Source organism: Micrasema longulum, unplaced genomic scaffold (assembly GCF_059751315.1).
Source record: "Micrasema longulum isolate JH-2025_06_02 unplaced genomic scaffold, ASM5975131v1 h1tg000299l, whole genome shotgun sequence".
NCBI classification, from domain to species: Eukaryota; Metazoa; Arthropoda; class Insecta; order Trichoptera; family Brachycentridae; genus Micrasema; species Micrasema longulum.
The window spans coordinates 920,141-947,216 of record NW_028277503.1 but is presented as its reverse complement, the minus strand read 5'-3'; the positions used below and the strand labels follow the sequence as shown (position 1 = coordinate 947,216).

At 30.2% G+C, this 27,076-nt stretch overlaps 2 protein-coding genes across 3 annotated transcripts; one reads left to right on the top strand and one right to left on the bottom strand.

The window, feature by feature from the left end:
• The first annotated feature begins 5,169 nt into the window (after positions 1 to 5,169).
• Srr (Serine racemase) lies at positions 5,170 to 22,158 on the top strand. 2 transcript variants are annotated; one of them, XM_088224623.1, is made up of 9 exons: positions 5,170 to 5,304; positions 6,799 to 6,919; positions 12,145 to 12,218; positions 12,460 to 12,747; positions 13,524 to 13,686; positions 16,229 to 16,384; positions 17,183 to 17,319; positions 19,389 to 19,614; positions 21,933 to 22,158. In XM_088224623.1, the coding sequence occupies exons 1-9, from the start codon at positions 5,273 to 5,275 to the stop codon at positions 22,038 to 22,040; spliced, it is 1,305 nt and encodes a 434-aa protein (XP_088080749.1). In that variant the 5' UTR covers positions 5,170 to 5,272; the 3' UTR covers positions 22,041 to 22,158. The 2 variants fall into 2 exon arrangements, with proteins under 2 accessions (XP_088080749.1, XP_088080750.1); XM_088224624.1 differs by lacking the exon at positions 5,170 to 5,304 and having other exon boundaries at positions 6,723 to 6,919.
• Positions 22,159 to 22,645: 487 nt separating this feature from the next.
• Positions 22,646 to 26,331, bottom strand: Pcd (pterin-4a-carbinolamine dehydratase). The gene is made up of 3 exons (XM_088224625.1): positions 25,998 to 26,331; positions 23,273 to 23,482; positions 22,646 to 22,876 (listed from the first exon to the last, which is right to left on the bottom strand). Exons 1-3 carry the CDS (start codon positions 26,136 to 26,138, stop codon positions 22,787 to 22,789), a joined length of 441 nt encoding a protein of 146 aa, XP_088080751.1. The 5' UTR covers positions 26,139 to 26,331; the 3' UTR covers positions 22,646 to 22,786.
• Between the last annotated feature and the right edge of the window lie 745 nt (positions 26,332 to 27,076).

The following is a 27,076-nucleotide window of genomic DNA, read 5'->3' as shown; positions in this document are numbered from 1 at the left end:
ACATTATTTTCCTAAGCACATATAGTTTGTTCACCTCGTGGTGCAATGGTTAGAGCTTTTCACCACTATCTATATGTTTACGGGCTCGATTCCCGACATGTAGACATAAAATATTGACTCCAAATATAAGAGGTTCACTTTTTAGTCACTATATTGGCATCTACCATTATATAGGTTCGGATAAGAGAAAAAATAATAAAAATACATTCTTATATTATTATATTTATTCAAATTATAACGACTGCGATTAGGATGCGATGAGATGATGCGATGCAATTAGGCTTCAAACCACAATCTTGGCCAAAGCTGTTTTTTTATTATAGTTAATAATACATTCAAAGTAATGAAACCGCTTTTTTTTCAAATATGAATCAAAACAATACAATTGTGTTTAAACAAATAAAAAGCTTTTGTTATTTTCTGATGAATTCTCATAACCAAAGTTATTTTTCTTGATAATGTGCAATTTTCATTCTGTACGGATTTTTTATTGCATTCCAAATTTTCGAATTATGTTTTTAAAAAGTACCTTTAAAAAAAAATATTCCGAAATTCTATAGGATATCTGGAAATGTTTTAGTCTGGCAACCCTAAAATACACTTCAACATTGGGCATTGACATATTAATACACATATACATGCACTGAGCCCTCAAAAGTTATGACACTTAGCTCATGCCCAGACGCTCAGTTAAGAGTATGCCCAGCGAGTATTCGGTCATTCTACGCCAGCCAGGCGTAGCGTGTAGAATCGAAACCAAAATGCCCGCACGAAAGTGCGTAGAAACCTTTCACCATTGTAAAAAGGATTGTGTAACTTTTCATTGGTAAATATTTGTTCATAAGTGACTGCAAAGCTTAAAACAATTGATATGAATATGTAAAGATTATTTTGTAAACGTCAAACTACGCCTAGCGGCACAACTGCGAAGCTCTTCTTAATTACAGTGATGCACTGATAAGAATACATTTTTAAAATGAGGCGTGAGTGTAAATCTGAGTCAGGTCCCAGATAGCAACGTAAACTTGACTCAAGCTTGTATCAAGTTTAAAGTATCAAGAGTTTGAGCTTGACCCAAGTTTGAGATTGCAGCTTTGTAAACTTGAGGCAAGTTCCTCAAATCAAACTTCCTAGTTACCATACAACAAACTTTCATGATGTTTGTTTTCACAAACATCCTACAAGGTTCAAACACCAACATTCATGCAATTTTGGATTTATTACTACCAAGCAAAAAAAATAAAACAAAAGAGAAAATAAAAAAAAACCCAAACAAATAAAATAAGAAGCTTCTTAAAAATATTAAAATTAAATTAAATATCTTGTTATTATTAATCAGTAAGTATATATATTTTGAATGAATAATAAAAATTACTCATTCAAAATAATTAATGTAATAATTAATTAATTAATGTTACACAGTTTGTAAAGTGGCCACTTCAACCAGCCAATGACAGTACATAAGCCCAGTAAATACCTAGACTTCCATATTTCCTTCCCAAAATGTTTTCCCTCTGTTGCAACAAATTTTGATTTGAATATCGGATACTTTTTACCATGAGAAATCCCGCTAGTCGAAAAGCTAGTAAGTCATAAAACAGTTTTATTTATTTGTTTCAGAGTTAAGAGACAAAATAATGCACTGGACTCTGATCTCAAGTCAATTGACATGAATTATTTGACATCACATCATCTGACATCACATCATCTGACTTTCTTGGCAAAAATAGCCCGTAATTTTTATTATTTATTCAAAATAAATGTACTGAGTAATAATAACAAGATTTTTTATTTAATGTTAATATTTTTAAGAAGCTTCGTGTTTTTTGTCTTTTTGTTTTTTTTTTGTTTTTTCTTGTTTTTTTTCTCTCTATTTTTTTTGTTTTTGCTAAATAAATCCAAACTTGCGTGATGTTTGTTTTTTTTTGTAAAAAACAAACATCATGCAAGTTTGTTGGATGGTAACTAGGAAGTTTGCTTTATACTTGCCTCAAGTTTACAGAGTTGCAATCTCAAACTTGGGTCAAGCTTGAACTCTTGATACTTCAAACTTGATACAAGCTTGAGGCAAGTTTAAATTGCTATCTGGGGTGTGTTCTCTCTGCCTACCCCTCCGGTGAAATAGCGTGATGGTAGTAGTAGTAATAAACGCTAGTTAATAATTATTTTTGCATTCCTCAAAATTTAGTGAAAATAAATACCTATATGGGTCGAAATTATAAGGAATTTAAGGAAAGAATCTTATTGGGACCTACTAAAAAACTAATGTTGATTGTTAACATTAAAATACAAACTTTTTTACGTACCGAAAATGAGTATTCTCCAATTTTTGGTAGCATGTCCATGCTTGTTGAATGCAGCCTAAACAAACGCAGTAACTATAGGTTTTTTTCTGTCACTACTTTATTCAATATTTTACTCTATAAGGCGCGTCTATGTACTAATATGTCAAAGCTTCTGGGTCTGTAAATTAATATTTACAACAACAACAACAAACCATCACGCCGTTTCCCCGTAGGGGTAGGCAGAGAGGGTAGAACGCCATAACACTATATCTTGGCATACAGACCTCGCTTCCTCTACATTCATACATCTTCTTATGCACGCACGCCGATTATTCCTACTTTTGACATGTCCATCTTCAAGTATTTGATGGACTTGATCGTGCCATGTCTTTCTCGGTCTTCCTCGTTTTCTGCATCCATCAACATTTGCATCGTAGATCCTTTTAGTCGTTCTTTCGCTGTCCATTCGCTCTACATGTCCAAACCAACGCAGCACCCCTTTCTTAATTCTGTCAATAATGCATGTCTCAGCCTTACACACTTCACGGATCTCGACATTTGTGCACCTATCATACATCGTTTTACCACACATTCGCCTGAGGGATCACATTTCGACAGCATTCAACCTAGTTTCATAATTATTTTTCCAATTCCATACTTCGCTCCCATACATTAGAGTTGGAACTAGAACTCCGTTGTGAACTGCTAGTTTAGCCTAAATTAATATTTAATATTTCGAAAATAGGTAGGTATAATACTTATTCGTTTAAAGGAGATTATAAAGGCAAAGATAGAACATAGATCCAACAAAATATTTATCAACTATGTCGTAGACGTCAATCTTTGATTTTTGTATTGAAATGCCGTTGATAATGAGGTCAATCCAATGTTGTACATAATAACTCAGCCTACAAATTATAATACATACATTGATTATAGGCTGACAAGATGTGTAGGTACTACGCCTTTAGTGTGAACTAGAGATAATGGCTCATTTCAGATGATTGTGAAAATTCACACGGCATTATAAAATTACATAGGGTGGATTGCACTTTGTCGTATTATTTTTTGCTACCATTAATTTAAATAGTCTAAACTCGTTTAAACACGACGTAAAATGAATGAAAAATATTTTTTTTCCACCTTATACCGTTACATTTTCATTTTCGCGAGTTTTCCTTTCTAAAGTATCGCTTACACGCGGACAATGGTCGAGTGCCTACATGTAAACGGCCTTTAAATATTGTGAGTATATTCTTCTTTCTCATTTCTATATTTTCTTATATTTTTATGCTTTATATAATACGAGCTGAACCCGACAATGCTTTGATATTGCTAGATTTGAGTACACCGTTGGATATATATTAAATTAACACAAACGAAAGTTTAATATCTATTATTGTATTCAGTTAAAATTAGATATGTACATTTACATAATTATTTTTGTGTTTCGGATTATATAAATTGTGAGGATATGAGAGAATTTTGATAAATAGGTATTTAAACATTATTTTCCTGTCACTGTCTTGAAGATGCCTCCCCGATGCTATGCGAAAAAGACAAATGCATTTCTAACTTTTATGCCTAACTAAAATAGACAAAATCGACGTTTCGCTGTCCCATTTTTCGCACCTCAAAACTGAACCGATTTTGTTCTTTTTTTAAATAAAGTATCATGATGAAATTTTCTGTAGCGGTACGCTTTGTGTTTTTCAAAAACAGTCATCATATTTGCATACCGTGCGCTCGAAGACCGCAGATAAAACCAGTCTTTTTTATGGGTTTTTGGGTGGTTCTAGTTCCCATAATAAACTACCTATTCAAAATATTTATTGTGCCATAATCCAGAGTGAGAATACGGAATACGTTTGTACGAAGAAAAGTCAGACCGCGTTTCCTCTCAAGATAAAACATTATTAAGTATACTTACAAAGTTTGTTTCATAATGCTTTTAAGTGACCAAAAAAACAGGTTCGGTGCTCTTAAATAAAACCACCAACCACATAGACACGACAAAATTATGACACTTAACTCATGCCCAAACGCTCAGTCCTGCCCTGCGCGTATTAAGTCGTATGGTACGGTTCTTTGTGGATTCTGTATAAGAAAATCCAGAATGTGTCTCTCGTTGACCTCTGTATTATAAGTTTTGTTTTGTTTTTCTAATGTTTTGTATACAAAATAGTTTTGTGAAATATTTCCATGCATGAGGTCGCGAATTCGATAAAGTCGACTTATAGTATTTATATGATAATATTTCAAGGCTGCCCATTTTGCCTTCATTTAATGACAATCGAGATAAACTAAGATTGGTATTTATTGTGAATGCAGTTGGTAGAATTCCATTTTAATTATTGCTAAGATATCCAAAATAAAATTCGATTAAATTCTACCATTCTTCTTGTAAAAAAATTAATAATAGATTTTAATCTAATAATGTTCTTTTATTTTGGATACCTACCAAAAACAAACATCGGTATACTTACACTGCGTCTTATGCACCACGTGGATATAACAGTAAAGGCAAAATGAGTTTTTTTTTTAAATAACCAGTTATATTTTAATAACGTTTTTGATAGCTGTTATTCAACTAGACATAGGGTAATTTCACATGTATCGTTGAAATCAACTCCGCACGGTTAAATTCAGGGTGGATTGTCGTTTATTATATTATTTTGCATTTAAAAAATAAATTCATGGACTGCTTTTACGTAATAATGCAAAAGAAATCGAGTGGAGATTAGTCGGGCTCATGCTAATACTGGTTATTTCGTTTGCCTGCCCATTTGATTAAACAAATATAATTATAATGCAATCAATATCAATCCACCCTATCTTATTTTATCGTGACATGTGGATTTTTGCTATCGTCTGAAATGGGCCATACGCCAACCAAAAACAATAAATGTACATTCACGTTGATAACTTCACGGATTCTGGTTATAATTTGTGAAATAAATTGTTTTAAAAATAAATTAAATGTAAAAATGGAACCAAGAACAAAACAATCGGAAAAAGTATGTATTTTTATTTATCACAGTTTGTTTGCATAATTTTGAACTAGTTTAAAAAAAAAAAATTGCGTCATTCATGGACCAAATTATTGATTTTTCGAGATTAAACAGACAATAAATACGTCTATTGTAGTAGAACCATATTTATAATATATTTTTTACCATTGACTTTTAAACATTTGCAAAAGACAATCCATTTTGTAAAAAAAACGTTCGCTTTAAAAAATTACGTCGCATATTTTGCGAACACGTTTTTAAAAAATACGTTGGAACAATTAAAAATGTGAACTAACAGAATTCAACTTTATAGTCAGGCAGTAAAAAATATTATGACACGGGGAAAAACATTTACGAAGAAAAAAAAATATCAAAATTCAATCTTAAGGTTAAGACATATTATATGTTAAACAATTTATAAATTAAATATAACAACATCATTCAAAGGCACTGCATTGGTACACGAATCGCAGAGTATCTTCTTAATTTTTGTTACATGAATGATCAGGCTCATGGTTCAGGTGCCAGTCCAATAGCTATGAAATATCCTATTGTAAAAACATATTTTAAATAATGAAATATGTTTGTATTTATATACAATGTTATTAATAGAGCACACGTAATAATATGTTTACTTGTTCAAGATTAAAAATAAATACATCGCAAAAATTAATGATAGTTTCAGTATCGTATATGCAATCTCATTAAAAATTAAATAAATATGTGTAAATCATTAATCCTCAAAATGTGATCGGTATACCGATGCACAATAAGTTTTTAAAAAAATAATATGAAAGAGTGTAATGTATTTTAAACATGATTTAAATGAAACACATACACACATGCATGATGTGGAGACCTACAATACGCACCTACACTTCACCATCATCATTCCATGTCCGCTCCCTAGTTGGAGCATGCAGTATTCCCAAAGAGCCTCCATGAATCTCTATCGGGTGCCAACTCCTTTGCGTCCTCCCTAGTCATGTTCTTGTCCCGAAATTCTGACATAAACTTCCGACGAACAGTCAGCAGTCACAAAGTCAACCTACAGTACCAACGCACATTTATTTTTACTTAGGTACGAGTATTATCAAAGTAATCAGTATTTTTTTTAAAACTGAAATTAGGTGCGTAAAAGTGGATACAATAAAAATATATTTACTTAAATAGAAATCATTAAATGATAGGCACTTATTATAATATCTATAAAATACGTCATTTTCATACTAATATTATGTTATTTTATAAGTTGGTACTTAGATATAGTAATAATATTGTCAATATTTTTGTGTGCCAAAAATATTAACTATAAAAATATTTTCTTATCGTAATATTAGTTTATTTTGAGATTACACTTAAGATAATAGTAATGAGTTATTTAATCTCTATTTGTAAATAAATAGCACTTTTCTGGGGAAATGGTGCCACTACTTGATAGTTGCATGCCTTGATAGCTTGTGTACACAAAAATAAACAGTTTTTTTTCTCTTTAAAATGGTGGCGGATGACTCCGTGGAAGATCCGATGTGCAATGCTGATAACCCTTCAAAGATTTCTTTTGAAGATGTGTCTTCAGCCTCGTTCAGGATAAAGGATGGAATAAGAAATACACCGTGCATCGTAAGTTTTTTTTTTCATCTACGATATTTCTAATAGGTATGATTGAAAACAATATTTTAAAATAACGTTTACAATATTCAGTTTGATCAAAAGTGTGGACACTTTTTTTGCACGAAATTCCCTAGCTAATCTTTTTTTTTACTATTTAGTTTGGGTACTAGCATCTTTTACTTTTTACGATCTTTTTACGTTTTATTTCAAATTGAACATAGGTATTCAAGTAAAAATAGACAAAAATAATAAAAACCATAAATTTCATGAAATAGTAGTTGACACAATTATAAATGAATATTTTATTGGAAACTGATGTCATTTAATAACAATTTTATTTTTTCTTGGCATGGAATCAACTAATTCCTATAAAGTTGGCTTATTTATCACTCTAAACCATAAATTAAAATTGGCTTCAAAAAGTTCTTGTTGATTTTTAAGGTTTTTTTAACACAATCTTTTTGATAGCTGAACCATAAATTTTCATTAGGATTTGGATCCTAGCTATTTTCAGGATAATCTAGAATCTTATTTTATGGTCTTGAAATGTTTTTTTTCGAAGTTTTGGCCAAATAAAAAGGTTCATGCATTATCTTGTTTATGCACCTCGATAAATTATCTAGGAATAAATCTCCTATTGATGTCACCAAGAATATCTAGTTTCCTGATATTTTTTAGCATTTATAGCACCATCGGTAACGTGCAAAAGTCCCAACATTACTTCTAGACATGCACCTCCATACCATGATACCATCAAAATTCTTCACGGTGGCTGTAATATATTCGAGTTGTGTTTCTCTCCGGGTCTCCTCCTCGCATAATGTATTCCACTCTTTCCAAAAATTTATATTTAAGTAAAACCACTCCAAATAACTTAAGACCATTCTTCAACAGGCTTATGTTCATGAGTTTTAGCAATCCATTTTAAACGAGTTTTCTCCAAATTGCCGTTTGAATTATTTTGAAGTAATTTTTCAGTCATTATTAGCAAGCTTTACTATTTTTCTGTCATTTTGATGTAAAGTTATGGGTTTTCTTTAAGATTTTTTTAATAATTTAATTTAATGAATTCCATGTACTTAGAATCGCTCACAAAACTTTTTCACTCCTGTTTTGGTGGGCCCACATCCATTTTTTCTCGCTATTTCTTCATATGTGAAACCTTTAGCTCGCAATGCTGTTGCATTACCACGTTTTAGTGGTGATGCAAAATGATACATTTTGATAAAATAGAAGTGCATAACATTATTATCGTTTATAGAATTTTCAATAGTAACTGATCTTTATTGAAACCATGTCATTATTTAAAAGACTAAAATATAGTCGTAAATAAAAAAAAAAATAGGTAGCAAAAATTATTTTTACTAACCAGTTTATCATTTTTTCTGAAGAAATAATTCAAAATTATGGTTAAAAATGAAATATAAAGAGCCACTGATAAAAGAGTCCTTAAAATGCAATTAAGTGTGTTTTCTATTTGATGTGCTCTAATCGTGACCTATTTATGTTTTGATTGAGAATTCAACGTTTTATTTACAATTATTACTTGAATATTGGTTAAAAAATATATAACCTAGCAAGTAATATGACACAGAATACAAATAATCATAAAATTAAAGTGTCTACACGTTTGGCCACAACTGTACCTACCTGTTTTTAAAAAAATATTATATTTTATGTTTACAATTTATGTTTGGAACTTTGCCCAGCTTATAGGCGTAGGGACATACCCCGCTCTAAGTCAGGCAACGAGGAAGTTCAGTGCTACGGGAAATTAAATATCAAAATGTTTTCTTCCACGCGGTAAAAAATAGGGCATTTTATTGCACTGCAAAGTTTCTCTAAAATGAATGAAAAAAATAATAATAAAATAACTACTTTAAATGACGTCATAACGTCATAAGTTCTTCTTAATCAACTAACTCTAGAGTGTTGTGATAGATTTCCGGTTTTCGGGAATCGGACCCTTCAATCAGGACAACTCACCGAAAAAAACTAGTGACGTCACGCGCGGAGTTATTGCCAAAATCACAAAACTTAAAAATATTGTAGTGATGATAATACGATACATGCAACTAAAAAGGATTTTGTCTCAGTTTGATAGTCTACGAATAAATATTTTTTTAAACATCTGAACTTCCTCATTACATTTGAATAAAAATTTATTTTAAAAAAAAGGAATGAAAAATACATCTAATGTACCCATATACATAAAGAGTGCACAAATTAAAATATTTTTTTTAAAAAAACATCCAGCTGTTTCCCCTCGAGAAAATTGAACCTTGACCAATTTAAATTAGACTTTTTATTTTATATTTTTTTTACACGAGCCAGTATGGAGTTTTAATCCATGGCATGTCATGTATTCATCACTCGGACTTCCAACGACTAATATAGGTATTTTTGCTTAGTTAGGTTTATAAAATAAAGAGTTAATTCGGGCAAAGAAATTTCAGGTTCCTGGGCCCCAAAATATTAAATATGCTACCCAAACATTGCAAAACCATGACCCGGATTCAATTAAATAAATTTGTAAAAAAATGGTTACTGGGTTTAGGTCGATAAAAATCAGAAAATTTACTCAAAATACATTCTTAAATAATAAATGGTATAAATTAATATTGTATAACTGTATAGTAAATTAACTAGTAGGTAGTAATGTTATTGTTTATTTAGCATAAAAATGTCTGCCTTAAAACAGGTAGTACCTAGTTAGGCAGACTAGACATGATCCAGAGAAATCTAGATAAAGTAATTGTTATATTTGTTAATAAACCATGATTTTTATTTTATTATTATCATTATTAATTCAAATAAGCTGGTTGGTATTTTATGAAGACTTTTTACTCCTATTTATTTAATTTAAATTCAAACGCCATACCTTTATTTCGTCAGGTTGTTTTTTCTAAATTGTCCTTCGGCAACTTCAACAAAAGAGGTGTAAAAATTTATTTTAAAAAGCATTAATATTTTTCTAGATTACTGCCTGTTAAAAAATATTGCTCTTGGTACTAGTTATTATATCCTTCTATTATAATATGCATATATTTCTACGAAGGTACCTATATCATTTAATTACGCGAGAGGTGATATGACTGCGAGCCGTATTTTATACTGCTGTTTTTATTTTTTTTATTCGTAAAAAAATACGAACATCAATGAGGTAGGTATAACATACATGTATAAACATTATTTGTTGAATGACTTAAAAAAAAATGAGTACTTTGGTACCTTAGTAAAAAAAGTCGTAACTACTTATATAAATAAAATTAATATGATATTTTAATTTAATAAAATAAATAAATAAATGCAATGAAAATTAATAAATGCAATGAATTTATAAAATAAGATGTTTTTACACGTTTCGCTTACAAATTCTTCAAAAAATTCCTAATGTAGTGAAATTTTGATTTTTTTATAAAAATAATTTTATAATGGCAATAATGCCAAAAGTTAATCCCAATATTGCTGTTTTAATTTTTTTGTAATTCGTAAAAAATTACGAACATCAATGAGGTAGGTATAAAACATACATGTAAAAACATTATTTGTTGAATGACTTTAAAAAAATGAGTACCTGGGTACCTTAGTAAAAAAAGTCGTTAATATATAAATAAAATTAATGTGACATTTTAATTTAATAAAATAAATAAATAAATGCAATGAAAATTGATAAATGCTAAATAAATAGAATTAATATAAAAAATAAGACGTTTTTACGTTTCGCTTACAAATTCTTCGAAAAATTCCTAATGTAGTGAAATTTCGATTTTTCATCAAATTATAGCCAAAAGTTAATCCCAATATTTTTAAATTTCCTAAGACGTAGAAATGGGAATCTGAATGTGTATAAAATAAACAAACAGTGTGATATCGTTTATTACTTTACTCATGCATTTCTTAAAATATTTATTTCTGATTTAGGTACCTAGATAAAGTTGGCACATAAATACTTTTAGTGAAATATGTTTATTTAATTTGGAGGCTATCAGTTATCTATCACTGAAAATAGGGTACCTACTGAATACTAAATAAATTGGTTATCTGCTTAGTAGATATGCTTTCAATGATTTGTCCTTATTGTTTTTAACAATTTGTCCTCAAAAATAAATATCTACGCAAATTATAAGCCGTTATTTTTAATATGAATTAATACACTGATATTAATGATGTATTATGTACATTCAATTTTGCCGCCTTAAGATTTTTGTGGGCTCATTTTTCTCTCACACTTTTTTTTAATATTCTCTACAACTCACAACCCTTGCGCTCCAAAATATCTTGCTGAGAGTTTCATTTACCTTTCTGATCATGATCTTTTGCTTCGCTTTTCTTAGGAGAGAACACTTTCCATTCCTCAACCATTTTCAGCAATCCGTTTTCACTTCAAGACTTTGGAATGAGCTACCTACTTCTTCATATAAAAAAAATAGCCTAAATAAACACGTTTTTTACTATGAAAAAAGTGTCTATATATGATTTGAAAATGGTGTCAATCTTTAATGTGTTGGACTAGCATCCCTTCCAGAAACCCCTACCCCTCCTCAACCCAGCCGCTTCCCTGTCCGCTTCCGTTGCATACCATCTCAATTTAGAAAAAGCTATTTTCCAAAAAAATTGATGTTTTTAAAAGTACATCATAAGAAATGTTCCTCTGAAGTTTCACGGTATTATTTAAGCGTGATTCCTACATAATTTAAATATAAATTTAAAATAAGGGATTTTTAAAATATATTTTTTTATGTATTTGGCGCCTCTGTAAAGCTGGTTACATGTCGCTTAGGACTTTTGCCTTTTCACCGTCGATATATTGCCGTTGCGCCGGCAATATCTATTAAGTGACATTTTGAATTTTTTTAAAGAGATAATTTAAACAATGTATCTTTTAATCATGGATGTTATTTTTAAATACATTTTTATTGGTGACCAAAAGGGAAAATACGTCATTTTATTTTGACAAAATATTTAACTATATTTTTTAAAAACAATTTTTAAAAATCTTAATGAGAAGTTAAAAATACTTTTTTTAAAAATCACTTAACAGATATTGCCGGCGCAACGACGATATTTTTGTACTTGGGGTTATAATAAATAAATCATAACTTCATCTATTATTGATTCATAAAAAAACAACCATTTTTGTTTGGAATAAATACTTTCAATTTAGCTGGTCTCCTAGTATGAACAAATAAAAAAATATTATAAAACTTTGTAAAAACTTTTTTTCTTTTTAGAAATCACACTTTTTGTCGAAAGACTCGGGTATTGACATTTATCTAAAAAATGATTATCTCCAGTTCACTGGCAGGTTAGTGGTACCTTTATTATAATTTAAAAAACAGCTTTCCTAGTTGGTCGACAATATTAAATTTATTATGTACCTACTGTTTTAAAAGCATGCCTTTATATTTACCATTACTGTCCTCTATCTTTTGAATGTACAGTTATGATTACAGTGTTGCCATTGTTTTTCAACAAAGTACCTAATTAATTTGAATTTATGCATTGATTGTTTAATGAAGTCTATTAGTGTTTTAAACGTTTTTCAGTTTCAAGGAAAGAGGAGCACGAAATGCTCTCATCATGTTATCCGCGGAGAAGAAGCAAAAAGGAGTTATTTCAGCTTCTCTAGGGAATCACTCCCAGGCTATGAGTTACCATGGCTTCCTACTTGGAGTGCCGGTAACAGTGGTGATGCCTAAAATTGCCCCCATAATGAAGATTCAAAAGTGCAGAGCCTTCAATGCCACCGTCATTGTAGCTGGAGATAACATGACAGAAGCCAAAGCAATTGCTGTGAAATTGGGACAGGAAAAAGAACTGACTTACATTAATGGGTAACGCTAAAAGCATCTTAATTTATTTATTACAAAAAAAGTCAAAATCAAAATTCAATAGCTACCTCTCTCTTTTCAATTTTATATAGATATATTACAAGATGTGTTTTAAGTACATTTTATTTTCACTATTTTGTTTAGCTGGCATGCGCCGTAGCGCAGTTGGTTATTTGGCCAACTATAAAACTGGCGTCGTGTGTTCGATTCCCGCCATTTTTTTATTTTATTTTTTCTCATCTTATCGGGGTCTTTCTATTGCTCTTTCTTTCCCACTTGCTGACAAGCCTATAAAATAGAGGCTTAGCATGTTATTCCTTTTTTTTTTAAAAGCTGCATGCAATTATGTTATATTTTATTTCAAAATTAATTAGGAAAGCTTGCACTCTTACAATTTATAAAGTAATAGTATTTCAAAAAATTTAAACGCCGAAACAAATAAAATATTATAAGTAATTTACGTATCCACCCAATGCACTGGAAAATGATTTGGCCATGCGAGTTATAATAATTGTAATGTCAGTATTAAAATTGTCGCTTCTTTTTATTATTAATTAGTTATGTTTTCCCTCTCTATCCATGTGCATCTTGCTTCACTAATGAAGCAATATCTAGAAGATTCCTAAGAAGGTAGTCTAAATATTTTAATAAATTATATTTAAAATAAACAATACTTTTTTATTAAAAAATACCTAATAAAAAATAATGTTTATCTAGTTAAATAAAATTTTAAAAATTGCTTTTAAAAATACGTTGTTTCAACCCCATTGTTTTTCAAGTTATGATCATCCCCACATAATGGCTGGTCAAGGAACTGTTGGCCTAGAGATTCTTGGAGATATACCTGATGTGGATGCTGTACTGGTACCCGTTGGAGGTGGTGGATTAATAGCCGGTGTAGCAACTGCCATCAAGCATCTCAAACCCAGTGTCAAAATATATGTTTGTATACTTTCTGCCTTGCATTCCAACCACGGGTGTATGTGAAGCTTCCAAATAGGGGGTGTTTTGAAGAAGTACAGAACGGCTCAATGGGAACTTAAAGTTCCCTTCAACTCGTTACCTAGGTATTTTGGCCTAGTTTTATTTTTTTTGCATCTAAAGTAAAGTAAGCAATGAAAAAAGACATAAAAAATTTTAAGTTGTGTGTTTTAGTTTTAAAGAATTATGTTTAGCTTCTTACGTTTGATAACCTATTCTCAATCAATCTTCTGTACACATTCTGTGGTCTCCCTTTAAGTCCCCTCTTTACGAATACCGAATAGAGCTTCTCGCTATTATCTGTTGTCCTTTAATCGGCCCTGTCGGATATACAGATCTGGTGGCTTCCAAAAATAATTTCCAGGCTTTTAAAAAGTTTTGGAATCATTTCCGCTAGTTGATCATGTTCTATCAATTTAATCTACTGAGATGAAGAATTTCCCTTTTTCCTTAATCCAATGAAGTATACATTATGTACTTCTGGACAACCTTCTTTCAGCACAATGTCGCCAAGGCTAAAAGATTACAGTGAGCTCCTTCGGGTAGCTTTTCTCATTCATCAATGAGAAATTTGTCCGTGAATGTTTATTTATCTCACCAAGGAAAGTTTGTGCTACTTTCACACACAAAATAATTATGTTTATTGTTATAAAATGAATTAGTATAAAATATCAAAAAATTCTCTAGACGAATTACCCACAGGTATAAGTAATTTAACAATTTTAATGATGCAATATTTTATTGTTTATTTAATGGATAGATACTGAACTTGTGTACATAGAAATGTTTTTGAAAAATAACAAACAAAAGTATTAAAGTGATGTAAACTCATTAAACTTTAATCATATTATGTTATCACCCAAACTTGAAACATACGAAATAAAACTTATTGACATTTTTTTAATAACTGATAAGGGAATGCTATCTTAAGAATACTAAAACCATAATAAAGTAAAGTGTTTTGATATTTCAGCTACTTTTTTATTGATCAATAATTATTCATATATACATATGAACACTGAGGAAGTTCAGTGATTTTTTTTATTTGTTACTAGACTATCAAACTAGCCCAAAACATTTTGAAAAATATTTTAATGTATTGTATTATCAGCGCTGTGATTTTTTAAAGTTTTGTAATTTTGAAATTGTTCCACATGTGACGTCACAAAGTCTCTTTGGTGAGTGCTGCTGGTTGATGAATTGGCTTCCCGTAAACCGGAAACCTATCACAACACTTTATCATTGGTTGATTCCGAATAATTAATGATGTCGACCAAAGTAGTTCCATTTTATTAAAATCTTTTTTTTTCTTACATTTTCAAGAAACTTTGCTTTCTACAATTTATTACAATTTAATGCTCTAATTTTTATCACATATAAGAATTAATTTTATATCAAATTTCCCATAGCACTGAACTTCCTCATTCATCATGAAGTATTACGAAGTTAACGACGGTTCAATCAATAATGTAAGTTAGGATAGCTATCTTCAATTATCTATAGAGTGAAATTGAATTTTCCGTACATAAATGTGTTTGTATGAAAATTTAAAGTATCTTTGTTGGTAAATTCGGATATCTGTTAGCAAGGCTTACAGAAACTTGGGCTTTATCATACGCAACACAAAGTCATTTAAAACAACAGCTTCCCTTAAAACTTTGTATAACTCCTACGTTCGAAGCCACCTTGAATTTGGTTCTGTCGTCTGGAATCCCCAATATCTTACCTACATAAATCAATTGGATCGAATCCAAAATAAATACTTGAAAGTTCTCAACCGTAAAGCATGTGTAACATTCAATTCGTATGATGACTTCCTCTTTCCATAATCTGACTTCTCTCACCAAATGAAGAACTGTTTCTGACATGTGCTTCGTTATTCTTTTGTCTCTATTCTTTATAGGCATTTTAAAGGTAATCTCCTCTACAGAAATCCTCCTTTTTTCTATTTTATCCTAATCTTTTCTTATCCTTTTCATCCCTCCCAATGCTTTGCGAACGAAATCATTATTATTTCATTCATCTCACTCGTATGATATTCTTTAAATATTATTATATACTCTTTCATATTTTAAACATATTACATATTCTTTTTTAAATCTATTCATTATTATATTATTAAATTATTATTATATAGTAGTGAAAAACTTTGATTGGACTCATACACAATATTATAATATGAATTCTTTATAAATTTACTGTTATTTTTCCAAATAAATAAAATAAAAACTGAAATTGTGTTCTAAAAAATAAATTTAGAAAATTGTATGAAAATTTAAAGTATCTTTGTTGGTAAACTATAATTGAATATGTTCTAAAAATAAATTTAACCAAAATTAAATTTTTTCCATCAAAAATCCATTTTAATTTACACTACAATGTGATTCCCTTCTCAAAAATGTTCAGTATCTAGGTTTTATCTATCAAATTTGTCATGCGATACTAGAACCAACAAAAAAAATCTGTCAAAATTTGGTGTACACTTATTTTATTTTTTTTCTAGGGAGTTGAATCTGAAAAGTGCCCAAGTATGAGTGAAGCATTGAAAGCAGGAGGTCCAACAACAACACACATTCTGTCCACTCTTGCAGATGGTTTGGCTGTGCCAACTGTGGGATACAATGCTTTTGCAACCACCTGCTCGCTCATAGACAGAATGGTAACTCATTTTTACATTGTTATAATAGTGGGATAAACAGGGAAATGAATACCCGTTATAGGGACCTCACATCGCAAAGCTATATCTGTATTTGATTTTACATACACATATACACCTAAAAGATTTTTATTTTCATTAGTTTTATTTTCATTTTAAAATTTTATCTCTTTTTTAATTCTATTTTTTTATTACCGTAATTTTGGTTTCATTTTTATTATACACAAACCTATTTTTTTTTTCTTTTTTTTCAAATGTTTCATTTTATATTTTCTATAAGTATTATGTAAAAAAAATGTGTCTACAAATTTAATAAGATATAAAAATATCGATGGCAGCTACGTAAACTACCGCTATGTTGAAAACATCAGCTTTTAAAGACAGCCGATTAACGACATTTAAAAAAATTATTATAGACATAACTTTCTTAAGTCATAATATGGTGCACACAAAATTTACCATATCAGTATCATCCATAAATTCAAATAAAATTCTTAAAAATTATGGCAAAGGTTAATTTGTGAGTCGTTAATCAGCTCTCTTGAAAAGTTGTTGTATTCAACATACAATAGTTTACATAGCTGCCATTCGCCATTGGAATATTATTATTATACTATTTAAAACATAGTGAATTAAGGTATGAGGAAAAAAGAAACAAAATATTCGTCCCACAGTAATACCACAGATTCCGGGTCAGTGGTTCGAGGTTCGAACCTCGTCTACTGCAACTTGATTATGAAAAATAATAAACTTATAAAATGACTTTTCTTGCTGACTCAATAAATAAAATGGTTATTTCAGATTGTCGTAAAGGAAGAATGGATTGCTCTGGCTATTTTGAGGTTGGTTGAAGCAGAGAAATGTGTCGTTGAAGGTGCTGGAGCTTCTGGTATTGCTGCCATACTTTCTGGAATGGTACCAGAATTAATTGGAAAAAAGTAAATATATTTACTTATATTATTATATTGCAACATGTGCTATTCTGACATAGTTCAGCGATTTCCAGTTAGGTATATATATTTAATTTTATGCAGACTTGCATTGCAATTCAGTATATCGTTAATGCAACTGTAATATGTCAGAATAAAAGCCACAAATTATACATTTTACAGGAGAGCAAAAAATAAACTTTAATCGATAAACAGACATTAAATATATTTTTAATGTCTGTTTTTAAAATAAAAGTACGCCATAATCTTGGTGAATTAATAATTTAATGAAACATAATATTTTGCTTTGGACAAACAGTAAGTGGCTTATGACATTCCGCTTTACTAAAATCTAAGACATGCCTATAAGTTAATCGGAAAAATAACAATCAAACGTTTTTTTTGGGTTATGAATGATGGGAAACCACTAATATACCGAAAAATATTACTTTTGTATATGTGGTAGCTTATGACATATTACGGTTGCATGGACGATATAGTACCTTTACTATAATTCTTGGTAAGTATTGCCCTACAAAAGTGCTTAATAAATAAATAAAGAGTTTATTTAGTCTTATGAAATTATGTTTATGGTGATTTCCAGAATTAAAGTAAATGTGGTTCAATAAAAGTTCATATATCACTCTTAAGGAAAAACGCAGAATGAATTTCACTGTCTTGGTGGTGAAAAAAACTAAGTATTTAAAAATGACTTTTTATTCGACTAGATTTGATCCGGCAGAAACTATGACAGAACTAACATTCAGCTCGATCAATTGAAATTTTGGGAAATACTAATCTGCATATAATAAAAGTAAATAAACATATTAAAATAACACTTTATGAAAGAGTTTGTTACAAAAGAAATAAATATTGTTTTTTTTCCCACAAGGGTCTTTTCACCACTAAGAAGATGACTTGTCGAATTGTTTTAAATGGGGGGAATGTGCATATAAAATTAATGACATACTTTTTAACGATAAACTTAATCCGCAATCACATATTTTTTTTTTTTAAATATAGAAAAGTTTTATGTACCATTAAAATTTACATTATGTGCCCAACCTTATTTAAAACCATATTGAGAGATAGTACCGTTAAGTTCTTCCTTTGTGACACTTTTATGTACTTTCATTGGCACCACATCATTACATTCTGGTCATCCCAGCAGAAAATTCACAAAATTTTGTCTGCTTAGTATAATCAAGAACAAATTCCACGTGAAAAAAATAATCCAGAAGCTAAATAACAATATCAAAAATACAATATATGAATCGGGTTGGGGTTCCGTGACTAGTGTTGGGGACTCACAGATCAGAGGCCAGAGGTTTGAACTCCACTCTACAACTTAATTTACATTTTCTAATACAAAATGAGTTATTTACAACTTGTTAAAAATAGCCACCAAAATTGAAATATTTAGGTAAATTATAAGAACACTAATATTTCTTTTAATAAAAAAAAAACATATATATTTTATTATAAAATAAAACACGAGTGATACTTTAATCCACACATTTGTTATAATCAGTACTTTAGAGGATAAAACACAGGAGTTCACTTTTTGCCATTTTGAAATTAAAAATGCGGAAATTATCGCAATAAGCTATTTTATACGTGAATAAAACACCGAAGTCCACTTCTGTTACAAAAATGCTTTTTCAAGTTGAAAGAAAAATCTGAACTCCGCTTTGTTTTAATGCAAAAAACAGCAGTAGTCCCAGATACGCTATTTTAATATTATATACAGTTATTATCAAAAAATCTTTATTTTATATTGAAATTTCTTTATAGATTGAAATTATCTCATTTAGTTCAAAAGTTATCATGTTTTGGAAATCATACAATTACAAAACCTTGTTTCCTAAACATTTCACTTAGTGTGACTCCCGTGGTTTATCATTTGAGGTACATATATAATATTATGATACACTTTTTTCAACTCTGCGGGAATTAATTTTGGATTGGTTTTAATTAAAAATTCTGGTACTAGGTCATACTTGATTATCGTAATACAATTATTATGTACGTAAATACACTTTTTAAAAATATTAGTTTAAAAATAATTAATTTTCCAGAGTAGTTTGCTTACTGTCTGGTGGAAACATTGACTCTACGCTGCTGGGAAGATGTCTAGAAAGGGGGCTCGCGGCAGAAAGTCGCCTTGTCAAGTTTAAAGTGACTGTTAGTGACCGACCTGGTGGCATAGCCGAGCTTTGTAAACTGATGTGTACTATTGGAGTGTCGATTAAAGACATTATGCACGAGAGAGCCTGGGTCACAGCTGATATATTTAGCGTTCAAGTAAGTACTAACTGGCCTTTCAGGAATGCGCGGTAAGAATGAATTTTCAAACGAAAGAAAAATAAAAAGAATAAAGTAGCACAAAACACAGATACCATCATCATCGTTCCATTTCCACACCTAATGGTGCATAGGGCACTGCAATGGTAAACCACCCGCAGCATATCTTGATATTTTTTACTACATGAAGGTAAGATGATTAGTCTTAGTCTTAGGCTTTAGGAGCCAGTCCAGAGACTGTGAAATATTCTAGTGTAAAAACTAGTGATGAAACGGATAGAGGTTTGGCCAGATACCGGATACTGGATATTAGGCGAGCTCCTAAGCCGTATATCAAATTTCTCTCATAGAAAAAAAAAACTTTTAATGGGCATAAAATAAAAAGAGGTTAAAATTTTCCATTATATTTTTAATAATCACTTATCGATCAGTGAGTTGCATATAAATATGGTTTATAAGTATATAATTAAAATAAATAGAGCGGTTTTGGGTAGTTTCACATAAGTTTTTTTAATTTCAGTTTCACGCTTTATTCTTTATCATGGAAATGTATTTTTAATTCAAAAAATTTTTTTGGTAAACTGTTTTATTTGAAATTTTCGCAGTTTAATAAATATTAGATATCCGCCAGATATTGAGCTACTATTTGAGGCCTACCCGGCCGGATACCGGATAGTTACAGGATATCCATTTCATCTCCAGTAAAAACACGTTTTCAAATTAATATTTCATGTCAAACATGAAGGAAATCGAACCTGAGAACTCTTGCGTGGTAGGCAAACGCGCTGACTAGGAGTGTGCGGTGGGGTTTTTGATTAGGGAAGCAATTAATATATAAGTAATTGGTACATAATAATATACACTGCCCTTAAAAAATTAAAGACAAACTTAATGCTTTATTCATATGATTAAAAAAAAACAATAATTTTACATATCTAGTAATAAATTGTAATAACAAATTAACCAACTTCACTATATATTATATATACTATAATAAAATACTGCGAAGTATTTTGTGGAAACATATTTTATTTGACTAAAATGCAGTAAAACCAAAATAAATATTATCTTGTAAAAAAACATGGCTTTTCAACGAAAAATAATTGGTCATTATTTGAACCCGAAAAATCAATATATGTAGTAGATTACAAACTTTTTTCTTATAACAAATCAACATTATATTGATGTAATGTTTGAATTAAATTCTAGATTTAATTTTGTATTCCTACTCTACCGCAAAATTTAAAATTAAATTTAAAATTTATTCCTACTCCAGCGCCAAAATACCAAAATCGCATCTCTGTGCTGTGCGGCGCGGTATTGCGTTCGCATCACATGGAAAATAATGTATTGTTATGCTTCGATTGCTTCCGTTGCTTAGTGAGGATTTAAGTCTGCGCCTGCGCCCGGACTGCGCGTTCAGTACGGCGCTGGAACGGAATTTCAAATTTGCTTCCATCGCGATCGTTCTTTAAATCGATACCCAGCAAGCCAGTAGCAAGTACTTGCCGATCAGTACGCGCTTGACAGCACTGGTAAATGGGTGTGCCGTAGGCTATGTTGCTTTTTAACATATTTTTTTAAAGCGATAGTAAAATCCCTTCACAATTTATCGCGATTATTAATCAGTAATCTTAATGTTAGGTATTATGACTGATAATTAATTTATTAAATATGCTATTTTATAAACATTATTTGCCAAAATGTAGGGGAACCAATGGTTCCATGCGTTCTATGAACGGACCGCACATAGCGCGGACCATTATGAGACCACGAGACGGAAAAACTAACAAATAATACATAGTAATAAAACTATTCAAAGTGTGATTAAAAATAGAATACTTAAATAAACTACAGTTTTGGTCATGGCAAAGATGCTTACCCCGAGCTCAGAAGGTTTTAAATAAATAAGGAATCTTCCTCTTAGCATGTTATGGTGCAAAATAATATAATATTTTGAAACAATAAGCCAACGTTCTTAATTATTGTGAGAGAATTGAAAAAAGAATATATTTACAGAATTTCAAGAGGAATAGAAATTTTGCCATTTTATATTTTCTTATTTAAGAGATTTCCCATCTTTTTAGAAGTTTTTGGCAAAATGTGTCTCCTTTTAATTTAAATTTAGATAAATATGACGATGAATTAGAATTTATAAGGGTTGCCTGAATGTGATTAAAAATGTTTAGTAGCAGTATCTTATTGGCTCTCATGTGGATTTTTTTATGAATCTGTTTATTTTTTTCTTTTTGATTTAAAAAATGTAAAAATTAAAGTTATTATTTATGTATTTAAAAAAAAAAAAACTTTATTTTCAGGTTAAGGTTGTGTGTGAAACAATGGGATTAGAACACACATTGGAACTTAAAAAGTTGTTGAGTGAAAATTACATGGAAGTTATCTTCTCAAATCATCAAAAGATTTAAGCATTTTGTTATGTACCTACTACATATTTTTTATTATTGTTTTCTTTAAAATAGTTAAGAGATAAGTGCATATATGGTATTTTATATTATGATAACTAATAAATTATTTAAAAATGAATGGGAAAATTTAATGACCTTTGTTGTTACTGTAGTTTCTGTGACCCCGCCTATAAAAAGTGTGATGCGTTCGCCTACCATTCTAGAAGTCCTGGGTTTGATTCCTGGCAGGGTGAATGTGAAATATTGATTTTGAGATTTGTATAAACTGCAATATTTTATTGTTCCTAGACTGGTACCTGAAGCGTGGAACTGATCACATTGCCTTCATGCCACAGATGATCGAAATATACTGCATTTAGTTTACGAATGCAGTGCCCTATGCACCACTGGGTGTGGAAAGGGGAATGATGATAATGATGTTACAAAGATCTTAGTTGCCTTCAGGAGATGTTTTGAGACTTTTTAAAAGTATCTCATGCCCAAGAATACGGAGTTTCTATTTACACTATTCAACAACATTAACTTGAAGTCTCCCAATATTCAAAAATATATTTGAATAAAATTATAACTGCATAAATTTTTCCAAAATAAAACATGTAAAGGTGTATAAACAAAAAGCTATTTTATTTTTCTTATAATGTAAATTATAAAAATTAAAAACAAAGATTTTTCTCCAAATAAAAGATTGAAAAGAAACAACCATGAAAGTCTCTCTTTGCGTAAAACTACAAAACATGTTGCTTGCCTTACTTTTTATTAAAACTCTCATCTAGGAAATTGGCTAGTTTAATATCTTTCCCACTGAGACCACTCACATCGTGTGTTGAAAGTGTGACCTGAAAAGAATATCAAATAATATTATTTTAGAGATTTTACTGACAGTTTTATATCACTTATGGTAAGTATAACTTTAGAAGTAGAATCTTGTTACGCAATCAAAACTTATGCAAAACGAAAGATTAAATTAAGATTTCCTTTTCTTCAATATTTAAGTATGAATGCAGTGTTTTTAAACAGCATAAATAATTATGTATTGTTTGTTCTGTGTCTAGTAAAATAAATTATAGTAACCAATAACCTGTTCCATAGTACTGTAATGTCGCGAGAGTGATAAAACCAAAACATGGCTAAACTACATTCTAAATATAATAAATAATTCAACTACATATGAAAGAAGATTTTAATTATTTTAAACATAAATTAAAATCAAACAATAAAAGAGTATTTAGTACCTCCACTCTATTATAGACATTGAACCATTCTGGATGGTGATCCATCTTTTCTGCAAACAGCGCAACCCGAGACATAAAGCTGAAGGCTTCTATAAAGTCTTTGAATATAAATTTCTTCTCAATGGCATCTCTGTTATCTTGGAGTTTCCAACCTTTTGACAAAAGTGGCACGAGGAGATCAACCCTGTCGGAATCACTTAATTTTCCAATCTGCAATTAAGATTTTAAGTGTGAAAATATAATATCAAATGAAATAAAAAATCAACCTAGGTAACCTGTTATCCCCACTGAATATAAATTCCTTTATGTTCAATAGACAAGATAAGCGCATGCATTTTTCAATTAGTAAATCTGTATTAAAAAATTTTGCATTTCATATTTGTCAATGAAAAGTAAGTTATCATATTATTTTTTCTACGAATCCAATTTATTAAATATTACGAATTCTTAAAATTGTTGTATGTGGAGATGATTAAATATATCCATGTTTTTTTGTGGATAGAATTGCCAAATTCCATGGCTATCTTATATCAATTGCCAAAATTATTGTATTATATTAAAACTGTTATTGTCACATCTAAAAAAATTAGAGGCCTTTTGAAATCAGCATGGGTATTACTGATAGTATTTACAAGTAAAATTGTAAAACTGTTCTAAAGTGTACATCAGGTAGAGCGCCAGAAAACTTACAACAAGAGTAAAGGACCACATGGCTCAACTACCCTGAAAAATCAGTACAATAATGAACATGTACATCTCCCTTCCCCTCCTTATACTCTCTTTATGCATCCCTGTCCTAATCTCGCCCCATTTACAGTTCATTTTTGAATATATATATATATATACATATATCTTCTTTCACTATTAAAAAATATACAACAACAATATAAACATTATTATATGTTGTATAAACTATAAGTGAATTATATTTTCTTTACTAACTTTGTACAATTTGTGGAAATCTGTTATCGGTTCTGAGTTTTTACAACATATCTGTTGTTTACTACAAATGTGTATATAGAACTGTTGGTTTCCTAAATAAAATAAAATAACAAAATTGTCCTTTTTCATGTAAAATTCTCCCAGCTTTTGCGAATAATCTCTTAGGAATAAATCTTAGTTTATTTATTGATGGACACTGTCCATTTATACAATTTATGGGGTTTTAATATTACAATAAAATAATAGTTAAAAACATTTTCAAAAAATAAAAGAAGCATTGACAAACATAAGTGACATCAAAAACAAGATCTGAACTATTTGTTTGGTGCTCGTCTTTGGTCCAGATCTTGTCTTGAGTTAACATGCATGCGAAATTATATCGATGAATACTTTCAAATTGTATGTTTTCTAATATGTATGTTTGTTGAATTACCTTATAAAATAAAAAAATAGATAATATAAAATCAACTTCAGTTTAAGACTAATTTAAGCTTAAAATTAAAATTACAAAATATGGGTATCTTTAAAGAACGAGAAAATAAAAATCATAACATAATGTAGTTACAATACAGAATGAGTAGATATATTATATATCCATACAATAATTGTACATTTTTTATTTGATAACTTTTGTCATAGAAATCGGTCTAAGCTTATAGAATGTTTGTATACGCTATACCTTTGATCTTCACAAATTCGACCACATAACCGAATATCATTCACGAATAAACATTCACATTCTATCATTTCTTCACTATATTTTAAATAATCCCACTTCGCCTGTGTTTATCTGAGAGAGCTCTTCCAACCTCTATCACAACACGGATTATGTCTTCGTTCTAGTAACGAGAAAACCCTTTTAATACCCTTTCATTGCTCTAATGTCCTTACCTCCTCTTTCACAGTAGTAGCTGCTCGATTGTGGAATAATCTACCCACTAATGTTAGAGACGCCCCTTCTTTATTTACATTTAAGTCAAGATTGAAATGTCACTATCTAAATATTTAAGGTTGTTCCTTTATCCTTCTTTTTTCCTTCCCATCGTGTAAATTTTTTATATATTTTTATTTTCTTAATCTTAGTTTTTAATTTTGTATAAAATTGTAAGATGCAATATGTCCATGTACTTGTAATTTTCTCAAACGGTTTGGGTAGGTAGGAAGAAATTGCCTTAAGACAATATGCCCGCCCTTATATGTATATAAATTGGATATGTATATAAAGTGTTAAATAAATAAATAAGCTTTATTCGGTTCCACTAAATTTGTAAAGTAACAAACAAACTGAAATGCACATCTGGCTACTGATTTTGTATTTGATTACATATTATTAATTTCATTAAATATTTCTAGCACATTTTACAACTAAGTATTGTTTTTATTTGAATCATATGATGTAAACACAATATACTTTTTTTTTGAAATGCAACAATAATAATGATAAATACATCAATGTTCAAATTTAACATATTATTTCAATCAATACAATAGTTAGTAGGAATAAGCAGGTGTATCATAAAATTGAATAGTAATAAAATCTTCAAAGAAACGTTAATTAAAAAATATGCAGTTCTTTTACAATATCATTCGGGTAAGTAATTCATGTTGAATTATGAGTTTTCATTTTGATATTGTACAGTGTAATAGATTCCTAAGTGGGTAAAAAAATATTTTGAGTTATTATATTTTTAAAAAAAAACACTATGATTCGACTTTTAATAAAATAAAGACACTAAAGTTTTCAATTAAATTAATTTGAAAAATGAATCAACAGGTTGCTTACCATGTTTGCTCTAGTTTTAACTTTTGTTGTAAGCGTTCTCGTTCTACAGCCTTCGCTACAGGTGAAGTATTGAGCGGGGCGGTGAAAGTTACCGGGTTGAAGGCGGTAGAGCGCAGAATTACAAAATCCCAGCAACGTCATTATCACTTGACCTTGTTAAAATTGTTCTATAAAAAGGTCGTCTAATGATTAGAGTCACTTATGATTTGACCCCCGTATGGATAGATAAATAAAACTCTGATGTGTTAAATAAACTAATTTAAACAAAATCACGGCCTCCTCACCAGAGATTGTAAAAATAATAACAAACGCTATTGACAATTGACAGATTTCAGTTTGACAGGCGCTTACCAGAGATTTTTTTAGAAGTTCACCCTTTACGGTAGATTAGATAAGGGTGAAGAGGGGCGTATCATAAGTTTCTTTATAGTAGCGTTTACACGTGAACAAAACAATATTGTTCTGTACCAGGAACTGACCTATTGTCCACGTATAAACAGCAATTTCTAGGACAGTTGTTCTGAGGCATTGTCACAGAGATAGACGGGCAGGCTATCTTCGCAGAACAATGATTACCCCCACCTCCGTGCGCGGCCGCATTGTCCTGGTGTAAGCGCGCACAGACAGGACCGTAGGACTACATAGGACAGTAGCAACTTTTTCGACGCGTGTGTGTCACTCCCGTGATTTTTTCCAGCTGAAAATATCACAGAAAGAATGATTTTTTTTATTTTTTAGTATGGCCTTCAATAATTTATTTATTTATTTATTCATTCACACTCTTTATCAAAATACAATTCCATGTTCACTTTGCCCAGCTAACAAGGGTACATACCCCGTTCCAAGCTAGGCAATTACATTTTAATATATTATAGTTAACAAATTAATATAGAGCACAGACAAACAAAATATAAACTTATTCGGATACACATTTTGATTCATATACATACAGACATACACATATATACACATGTACATACACACACACGTACATACACCCATGCGCATACACATACATACATTCATAAAAACATAGACAATTTATTAATGCAAAACTTCATGGTTGTCATCTATAATTT

Bases quoted from the DNA above. Each gene is read 5' to 3' on its own strand.
- Srr (XM_088224623.1), top strand. From the start codon at position 5,273: ATGGAACCAAGAACAAAACAATCGGAAAAAGT. The intron at 5,305-6,798 runs ATGTATTTTTAT...CTTTAAAATGGT, and splicing joins ACAAAACAATCGGAAAAAGT to GGCGGATGACTCCGTGGAAG. The intron at 13,687-16,228 runs GTTTGTATACTT...TTTTTTTTCTAG, and splicing joins AACCCAGTGTCAAAATATAT to GGAGTTGAATCTGAAAAGTG.
- Pcd (XM_088224625.1), bottom strand. From the start codon at position 26,138: ATGACGTTGCTGGGATTTTGTAATTCTGCGCTCTACCGCCTTCAACCC. The intron at 23,483-25,997 runs GTAAGCAACCTG...TCTTAATTGCAG, and splicing joins TTAAAACTAGAGCAAACATG to ATTGGAAAATTAAGTGATTC. The intron at 22,877-23,272 runs GTACTAAATACT...TATTCTTTTCAG, and splicing joins ATGTCTATAATAGAGTGGAG to GTCACACTTTCAACACACGA.